Source organism: Vanessa cardui, chromosome 15, assembly GCF_905220365.1.
Source record: "Vanessa cardui chromosome 15, ilVanCard2.1, whole genome shotgun sequence".
Classification (NCBI taxonomy): Eukaryota; Metazoa; Arthropoda; class Insecta; order Lepidoptera; family Nymphalidae; genus Vanessa; species Vanessa cardui.
Window position 1 is genome coordinate 6,998,351 of NC_061137.1, and position 9,649 is coordinate 7,007,999.

Sequence of the window (9,649 nt, forward strand, 5' to 3'; positions counted from 1 at the left end):
GTTAACCATAAATAATAAAATGACTTAAAATATTGTAATCCAAGTCAATAATTGAAACTGAATTTCAAGCGAAATTAAAAAATTAGACAAATGTCAAAGCAAAGAAGCTTTGATAATTGACGTTTGTGATTTGAATTTTAAAATAACGTTCGTTGTAAAAAGCATAAAGTATCAACAACATACATTTTATAAACAGAAATATGTGGTTCTATTATACTTATTGAAAAGTTGTCTGTGTTTTAATGTTTAATTCTTTACAACATGGGAGAAAACAATGATAACCAAATGGATGATACAAATATAAGTGGTGCTGAAGTGACTTTTGATAATTTAACTATATTAAAAGAATTTAGTAACATCGCTAACCTTGTCAGGTAAGTTTTATTAAAGTTATGTTTGTATTATTTTATTCAGATGAATGTTTTTGATAATATGTATTGTAAACATCACTTTATTAACTTCTTATTCCAGAAATGAGGATTTTCTGGACACAGTACCAAAAGCTAAATTAAAAAGAGTAAAATGGGTCCCAATGTTTAACTGCTTGAAACAAGGCATTTTCGATGAAATGGTGCAGGAACTTAGCTCTATGTGGGAATTTGAAAATATGCCGGAGAAACTTGAAATCTTAGAAAAACAAAAGGAAAAGTTTGCAGAAATCAATCCAGAGAAAACTGTTTGGTGAATAAGCTTTCGTAAATTTTTAAACATAAAGCCAATTATTTTAACTGACTGCAGTAAAAATACAAATAAACTATGGTTTAGTATACTTGCCATAAATAAGTCTTTGTTTATGCATATATTGTTTATCTTTTTCTTCTTTACTGTTGGCATGTTGGCTTTATCACATACTCATTTTAATACCTTTTAATATTCTATTGCCACACCTCAATACTGAGCAATATTGTGTTGCAGTTTAAACAAGTGAGTGAGCCGTGTATTATAGGAACATGAAAAAACATCTTAGTTCCCGAAGTTGGTTGTGTATATAGGGGTGGTTAATGTCTATAACAGTGTCTATTTCTCTAATTTGTTTCAATTACGAGAGGACAAAAGCGAAATAAACAGCATTTGTTTATAAATTAACACCCTATTATTGGTCAAACTAGAATATAATCTTTTAAAAATAGCCATTTTGAACATTGACAACATTTATTGGGCTTTGGAAGTAAAATTAATATATGTGTTTTGGTATAATATTGTATTATAATTAGGGATATTTTAGTCAAGAATAGTAGGTGTGTGTAAGGTAGCTGATCTCTTAGTATATTTTGCAGTATATGTAAATCTGTTTGTTTATCATTATTCCTCTTTCTCCGTTTCTGTTTGGTGATACCATCAGATAGCATGTTTATCGGTATTTCTACCTATTTTAGACACCATATTAGTAGGCAGTTATATTAACATTTTTTCCTATATTGGTTTTAGGAGACCAAAATACAATGATGTCAAAAGTCAACTTAGAGCTTCGGATGTTGCTAATTTACGTAAACAGAAGATATTACTGGAGTCATTAGCAAAGGAATATGAAGCAAGAGCTGGCAGACTCAAAAAAACCGTCACTGCAAAAAGGGGTTACTTAAAAGCATTGCAGATGGACATTCAAAAGTACCAAAAGAAAAATGAAGAAATAATCACTAACATACATGAAAAAATGAAAAATCATGGGAAACTAGCGGAATTACTCGTACCTAACATGGTTGATGTTCATGACATAAGTTGGTCTCAAAAAGAGTTGGAAGATGAATAGAATGAAACAGAATACAGTAGATTATTGATTAAAATTTATATTTCAGAAAATTGTACACAGAGAAAGTACAACAAAACCTCATATTATCTAGATAATTCAAACTGAATTTACTCTGAAACTATCTTTTACAGTTTACAGTACAGGTGAAAATAGAGATTATCATGTAAGTGTGACAGACAGAAAATCACAAAATCTAATTTGCAACATATAATTTTGAATTAGCTAGTAGCATTATTTTAATTTTCACAAATGAGTAAAGTGAAGATTCTAATCATGGAAAAGCAATACGAACTCTACACACTAGAAGTTGTGGAAAATGTTTGAAAGTGAAGAATCATGAAAGAATTTAATTAAATAACAATCTTTGCAATATACAGAATTTTTACGTTATTACCATAAAAATTTTACAATAATTTGTTTTTAAAAAAAAATGAAACAAAAATAAAGCTCTTACTTTAAATAGTAATATTTATTAATGAATATTATTTGACATTGTTAACATAGCTAAAAAATAAAATTGTACAATGCAAAACCTGCATATAATTTTTAATATTTCATATAATTATAATAATATAGCAATTGCACTATTGTTGCGAGGACTACCGCTTCTACCGTCATTTCAATTGATTTCGAGACTTAATATAATATTTGAAGTTAAAGCCTCAGTAGGGAGATCACGCCAATCTGCCAATAATTTTGAAACATCTACTTATCTGTTAGAATAATACTGTGTGGAAAATAAACGAAAATTTCACTGGGACTTCAGCTAACTCCAAAAACTTAAGTGTAACTTGCAATTGAGTTCTTAGACTGAAAAGAACTCTTATTAGCTACACGGCAACGGTTAATATTTCTTAGGCCAGCTCCACAAAATAACTAAATAAAAATATATTGGTACGAAAAGGTGGTAAATTAAAAAAGGACGATTTGTTTTTTGAAAACATTTTCGTCTAATAATTTAATAAAAATTTACAAGAAAAGAACTATAATTTTCAATTTAACCAATTTTCGTCGCTTATACCGAGACCTATATATAATTTACAATTATAGGCACATTAGTTACAGAATAAACAAAGCAACGGTGCTTTCGATCCGCTACAACTTCAAACTATTCAATATTATGACGCTCATGTCCAATGCCCGCATCTTAAGATAGCTCACCTTCTTTAACATCTATATTAACGAAATAATTTTCTATAATATCAATAAGTCAAAAAACAACAAGGATATGAATGGCTGCCATATGTCAGGGATCGAAGAAGCAGGTCATGAGACATCGCCGAATAAATCTACCAGCAATTCACACAAAACCTCTGTAAACTAAAGTCATAAATTAATATCACTCATATTTAAAGTAAAATTAAAAATAAGAAGGCACAAGCAATAATCGATAAATAATTTTTTAACAATACACAGCATCCCATTCGGCTCTGTCCAATGACCAGATGAAACATAGTTATTACTATACTCGATACAATTAAATTATTTGTAGCATCCTTCTCACTGTGCAGCACACTGGATTCCAAATGTCAGTTATTTCTTCTTGGGAGGCGATCTTTGAGGCGTGGCTGGTCTTCCGCTGTTAATACCATTGTATTGGTACTTCGCTTTTTTCTCGGATGGCTTTAGTATCTATTTAAAGTAATAACACAATATTAAGTATAACAATTCATACATTAGGAACAATAGTTTCCAAAACAAGATTAATTCAAGTGACTTTCTTATTTCCATACCTGAAAAGAGCACATTAGTGTTTCGTCCACAGACATCATACCGCCAGCATTGTCGAACTCTCCGCAATAATTCGGTGCAGAGAACAGCGTAACTAGCTGCCGCTTGGCAAAGAACTCATATCCATCTTCTACGACCTGAATAAAAGTTGTATTAGAAAAATATTACTATACAAATCGTCCTCCTTTTGTCCATAAGCACTTAATAAAAAACTACTTTTTTACCTGATGAGCTCTACAAATCAAATCCAAGTCATGGCGATTAAGAAATTTGCTGACAACATCAGGACCAAAAGTAAATGATACACCACGATCGTTCTCGCCCCATCCTTGCACATCCTTATCTGGATCTGACCATAGCAGATCGCAGAGCAAACCTAAAAATAATCATTTATTGGTATAAAGAACAAAAAATCAATCTTAAGTTGTATACATAAAACAAAACAAACATAAGGGAATGAATACAACTTTTTTTATGGTATAGGTTGGCGGACGAGCATATGGCCCATATGCTGGAAAGTGGTCACCATCACCCATAGACAATGACGCTGTAAGAAATATGAACTATTCCTTACATCGTCAATGTGCCACCAGCCTTGGGAACTAAGATGCAATGTCACTTGTGCCTGCAGTTACATTGGCGAACTCACCCTCCAAACCGGAACACAACAATACTGAGTACTGTTATTTGGCGGTAGAATAACTGGTGAGAGCGTGGTACCTACCCAGACGGGCTTGTACAAAGCCCTACCACCAAGTAACTGCATTATTTTTTATAGAAGAAGAAATTGGATTGTGTGTTATATGTTTTTATTTTTAGATGAATGCAAGTGCATTCCGATGGATACAAAACCTTAATATTTTGATAGGTTATAGTTTTAGATCAGTTTTAGATTGGGACAACACAATAAACATACTATATGGACTGTGTCTATTACATATGTTAATATAGCTTATCCCATAGGTACGGTAGATAGTCAAATATAACAAAGTGAATTTTATAATTTTGACGCGAACAATTTAATATAAAAAAAAACTATATGCAAGACTTGTGTGTTTTAAAAATATTTACAGAGTACAACTGCAAAAACATATTTTTTACGTTTATGTTCAAAGGCGGAGCTTTTATTATCCATACCATAAATTTGCGGAATAAAGATCTGTTTTCAAAATTTTGTGATGTTCTTTAAACTGCAATTGATAATGTAGTTCACGAAATTCTAGGGTTGTTGGTGGACAAAACCCTAGAATTTCGTTACCTTTTTAAGTAACACAATTTTTTCAAGAAATATACATTATTGCTTTAGTATTAGTAGTCTTAAGAAATTTCTGAATTTCGTTCGTCAATTATTCTGAGGTCTGGATTATCATTTTCCAGCTGGCACGTAATTACGACTTGGTAATTTAGTAATTAATTAACAAGTAAATGTACATCTCCTATTCAATAAGAAAGTTATTTGCTTATACTATCTGTGAGAAAGTAACTTTGTCTGTTGATCCTTCACGCCCAAACAATTAAACCGCATTTGAAGATTTTTTTTTTGCCTAGCACCTGAAACCGCTGAGATACGAGCGAAGCTGAGGGCGACGACTAGTATCGAATAGAAAAATTAAAATGTATATATAGTGTGAACAGAGTTGAACATAGATTAACCAACGTTTATTAATTTCTTAATTAATTTTCGATTATGATAGTGATGCCTTTTTAAATATTAATCATAATGTAGTTTGTGTATAAACGACCATTGAAAAATAATTAAAATAGAATTTGTTTATCATATAGTTTAAATATATAATATGTTTATTTGTAATTGAGATATAAAATATCTGCAAAACCACACCTGTGGTTGTTCGATTTCATTACCTAAAAATAACTACACAACGCAATGTTAAATCTGTTTTAGAAAATGATTTAGTCTGGACCAAATATAAACGAGCAATAGACTATTTATTAATCACAAGAACTCCAAGTCAATGTTCTAAATTTAAAGCGGGTGAAATTGCGCTGATTCTTATCTATTAACATATACTAAAACCTCTTTGGAAAGGCACTGCATGTTCTGGTATAACCTTTGTGATTATTGGTTCAATATTTTCTCAGTTAGGTGATACAAAGAAAAAATACCCTAATTTATTAATAAAGGTTACGTAATATTTCACCTGTATCAGGAACATCTGTCGGTCTCATTATCCGTCTTATTTGCTCCATACCCTGCAAATCTGGTGAGAGACCGCCATGACAGCAGAATATCTTTTCATCGATAATGGCGGCAATCGGAAGGCAATTAAAGCAATCAGTGAACGTCTTCCATAACTTAATATTGTATCGACGCTTACATTCATCATAGAATCCTGTAGAAATATATTAAAGTTTAAAAGATCAACAATTTTTAAACCGTCTGTTTTTAGATCCAAGGCTACAAGTAACTAACTAAAACTTGCTAGCATTAAACTCAAGGTCGTTTCTTAATGTGGATCGTTATTTGAAGCACGTTGTAAAATAGCTTTAAAAATGTTGTCTGAAAAGTCTAGCTATATGTACAGTTAGTTACTTGTAACCGTTTAGATTCGTTGAAATAATTAATAATAGTTTACCATAAATACGATTTATACTCGCGCATTCGTGGTTGCCTCGCAACAGAAAGAAATTTTCGGGATACTTGATTTTATAAGCAAGCAAGAGGCATATGGTTTCGAGAGATTGCTTGCCGCGATCCACATAATCACCCAAAAATAGATAGTTGGCTTCTGGCGGAAAGCCGCCATATTCGAATAGACGCAGCAAGTCTGTGTACTGACCGTGTATATCACCTGAAAGTAGTATTTGATATTACACATAGTATAGTACATTATACACAAAATAATATTAGTAGTAATAGTTAGTATACTTATTTATATTAATACATTAGTGTACTGACATTATAATAAAATATGACTCAACAATTGCGAGTTAATAAATTACATTATTCATTTTTGTCTTCGAAAATATTCATCTGTATTATTTATTAATCAATGTACATAAATAGAAAACATATTATAATTTCAATGATCTCATTGATTCGTTATAATGATTAGGTTAAACAACAATACTGTGTATCAGGTATAATATGTACTAGGGAAATTTGCGCAGCAAACAACTTTAAAGGATAGTAAATATAAAAATAAAATAATACAAAATATTCAATAAACAATATAAAATAAAGCGACTTAAATCTCACAATATTTTTAGATTAAAACGTAAGTCTGTACCATACGCTACGGGACAGTATTAATATAGATATAGATAGAATAGATATAGATAGAGATTACATTGATAAAATGAGCAGAAAATTTTCAATCATAAAATATATCAATAACAAAAAAAATACTGTAAATAAAAAAAATTGCAGCAATACCCCTAATTAAGGAGTTACTGATATAATTGTAATTGGTCTAGACATCTCAAGTGTTTCAGAAATTTATTTTTTACATATATTTATGTATAATTTAATATTGCAACCTTTAACCAATATTAGTGATAGTCATTGTATGTGCACAAGAGGTAAGGATAAGAGCTTATCCTTACATGTGCATATATTATAAGGATAATACAAGGTTTCTGACTCCCCAAAGTCAATATTCAATACTTGGGCTATTTCTATATTAATATCCGCAGACGTTTTAAACTTCAAATTAATAAATTCGAATCATTTGTAAAAGATACATTGGTAAAGAAGGCATGTTATTCAATAAAAGATTATACAGCTGATAAAAATGTATGGAATTAATAATTGTTGACTTCGAGGCAAGGATATATACCATACATATATAATTGTATTTAATTAACATGACTTTGTATTTTTAAATGTTGAAAAAGAGTAACAACTGAACTTCTTACCAGTTATATTCGGTAAAATCTATATCTGAAGTAGAGGTAGCTTCGATTAGTACTGTTGTTAAATGACAATTCAAAAATGCTTGTAAAAGCTTATTTGAATAAAATATATTTTGATTTTGCTTAGAACAAATAGCACTACACAATATAAGCATCAGTGAGACAAATACTAATTATTATGAGTAGCAGGAAATCGACCGAGAACCATGTCACTTGACAGCTCTATACAATGTTGATTAGTCATCAAGAAGATAATATACACTTATATACATTGGTATAACAAAATCATGTAATAAATATGCCAATAAAATATCTTACTAGATACTACTGTTTAATTTGTAGCAAATAATTATTTGGCATTGTACTCTATACTAAAAATATTGATTTCATTTTTATAGTAAAAGTCTTAATAAAAGTAATATAGTACAGTAAGTATAATGTTAAAACTAATGTAATAGTCAATATAATGATTTGTATTAGTATTATTCTAAGTCTTTCCTAGATTTACAAGTGTTTTATAAAATTACTTAACTGTATAAAAGTACTAATTTAAAAATTACCACAAATTTTGAGCGGTGCCTCTAACTCCAGTAATATCGGCTGCTGTAGGAATATCTCCCGAGACTTGGTGCAGAGGCCTTTTACCTCTGACTCTGACATCTGCACTGTCTTTCCAGGACGGCATCCTCGAACTGCGACAAAGATATGACAAAACTATATTTTCAAAATGGATTAATAGTTTTCAATAAGCAATACATAAAAATGCAAGTTATGCAATGTCTGATACAGTATATTAAGCAATTGTTGCCTTAAGAACATTTTATACAGTTATTATACAATGTCACATAACTATAATAAACAACAAACACTTAAGAACAACATAACCTTCTAATAATTAGCAAATGACGAAGCATGCTAAATATAGCATTACTTATATTACATTTGGTGTCAAAATCAGGGGCATTAAAATTGGAGGATTATTTAGGGGCTTAGTAGTTAGGGCTGTACAATTGACTCGAAATTTTAGTATCATATTAGTAGTAAATCAATAACTATATAAGGTCAAATGCAATGTTATTTTAAAGATAAAATGAAAAAAAGGATAGAAAAATAATCTTCTTATTTGCTAAAAATACAAAATGAGATATGATGTGCCAATATGTACAGTAATTGTGATTTTGTAATATGCAAATTCAATATTTTTTTGGTGTTTGTAGTGAAATGGTAGGTATACATCGAGACATTTGAAATAATATGTTGACCGAGGAATTAAACCCAAATACCCATGACATGATGTAAGTGAAGTGAGACTCGAACCAGGGGATTCCAATTGAAAGATAGAAACAAGAGCAATAAAAAAATTATAAAATCTAGCTCAATACGGAAAATAGAATTTTGGAGGTAACCATACATTCTCCTGAAAAGATGTCTTTGAATTTCCCTTTTCGTCGCGCTGTTTCTTGTTGCAGCCTGTATACTGATGTAACCCATAAAAAGCAGCATGATAAAGTGAAATTAACAAGTAAAGTAACATACAATGCGAACAAAGCATAACAATAAGCCCATGAAATTCTTCGATGCAGAATCTGTCATCTTTAAATACACACTACGTCGTTCTGGAGTCATCAAAGATTTTACAACACACCTTATTGTTAAGACGAAAATAGCTGTCTACAATGCTTTTGAGCATGGACTTCAATATTAGATTCAGATAAGAATTGAGGATAATCGATTTATTTATGAGTTAGACGTTTCTATACCTATACACTCAACGATAATTACGCAACTATAAGCGAAATGTAGATTGAAATATTGGTTGCTACAATACTTTTAGAGGTGCGGAATCACAATGTAGTAAAAATAAAGGAATTTACTGTACTTTACCTTCTAAAAGTCTGTGAATTAGACTGTCAACATTGAGTTCGTCAGCCATATTTACTACACCACGATTTATTTAATGTCAAAATAAAAGTCAAAATCTTCAGAACCTACCGTACCATCGAAGCGACACGCTTAGTTAATCGTACTAACATAAAATGAAAAAGTACTATTTTACTTTTACACAAAAATATGATGGGATGATATTCCAGCTTATTTTCAATTAGAAAATAGTAAGCAATCTATTGTAATATAATAAAAGTATTAGTTCAGATTTGATCTTTACCATTAATTGATTATAACGGATAAGTACAGTTCGATGATTAGTACATAATTTTACTAAAGCGATATAATAAAAGCAACGGGACCATTGATAGCTAATTAACTGCTAAAATTTATACACGATTACGAGGCGAT

General features: G+C 30.4%; 2 protein-coding genes across 3 annotated transcripts; one reads left to right on the top strand and one right to left on the bottom strand.

The window, feature by feature from the left end:
• Nucleotides 1–112: 112 nt before the first annotated feature.
• Nucleotides 113–1,774, top strand: LOC124535722. Its single transcript, XM_047112035.1, has 3 exons — nucleotides 113–374; nucleotides 472–681; nucleotides 1,429–1,774. Exons 1-3 carry the CDS (start codon nucleotides 262–264, stop codon nucleotides 1,748–1,750), a joined length of 645 nt encoding a protein of 214 aa, XP_046967991.1. The 5' UTR covers nucleotides 113–261; the 3' UTR covers nucleotides 1,751–1,774.
• LOC124535721 (serine/threonine-protein phosphatase PP1-beta catalytic subunit) lies at nucleotides 1,768–9,382 on the bottom strand. Of its 2 annotated transcripts, XM_047112032.1 has the most exons (8): nucleotides 9,239–9,302; nucleotides 8,766–8,831; nucleotides 7,915–8,046; nucleotides 6,076–6,291; nucleotides 5,641–5,832; nucleotides 3,706–3,857; nucleotides 3,484–3,618; nucleotides 1,768–3,382 (listed from the first exon to the last, which is right to left on the bottom strand). In XM_047112032.1, the coding sequence occupies exons 1-8, from the start codon at nucleotides 9,285–9,287 to the stop codon at nucleotides 3,284–3,286; spliced, it is 1,041 nt and encodes a 346-aa protein (XP_046967988.1). In that variant the 5' UTR covers nucleotides 9,288–9,302; the 3' UTR covers nucleotides 1,768–3,283. The 2 variants fall into 2 exon arrangements, with proteins under 2 accessions (XP_046967988.1, XP_046967989.1); XM_047112033.1 differs by lacking the exon at nucleotides 8,766–8,831 and having other exon boundaries at nucleotides 9,239–9,382.
• Nucleotides 9,383–9,649: the final 267 nt, after the last annotated feature.

Excerpts from the sequence above, each read along its gene's own strand:
- LOC124535722 (XM_047112035.1), top strand. The coding sequence starts at position 262 with ATGGGAGAAAACAATGATAACCAAATGGATGATACAAATATAAGTGGT. Across the intron at positions 375-471 it reads AACATCGCTAACCTTGTCAG|AAATGAGGATTTTCTGGACA; the intron begins GTAAGTTTTATT and ends TTCTTATTCCAG. Across the intron at positions 682-1,428 it reads AATCCAGAGAAAACTGTTTG|GAGACCAAAATACAATGATG; the intron begins GTGAATAAGCTT and ends TATTGGTTTTAG.
- LOC124535721 (XM_047112032.1), bottom strand. The coding sequence starts at position 9,287 with ATGGCTGACGAACTCAATGTTGACAGTCTAATTCACAGACTTTTAGAA. Across the intron at positions 6,292-7,914 it reads GGCACCGCTCAAAATTTGTG|GTGATATACACGGTCAGTAC; the intron begins GTAATTTTTAAA and ends TACTACTTTCAG. Across the intron at positions 5,833-6,075 it reads GAGTATAAATCGTATTTATG|GATTCTATGATGAATGTAAG; the intron begins GTAAACTATTAT and ends ATATTTCTACAG.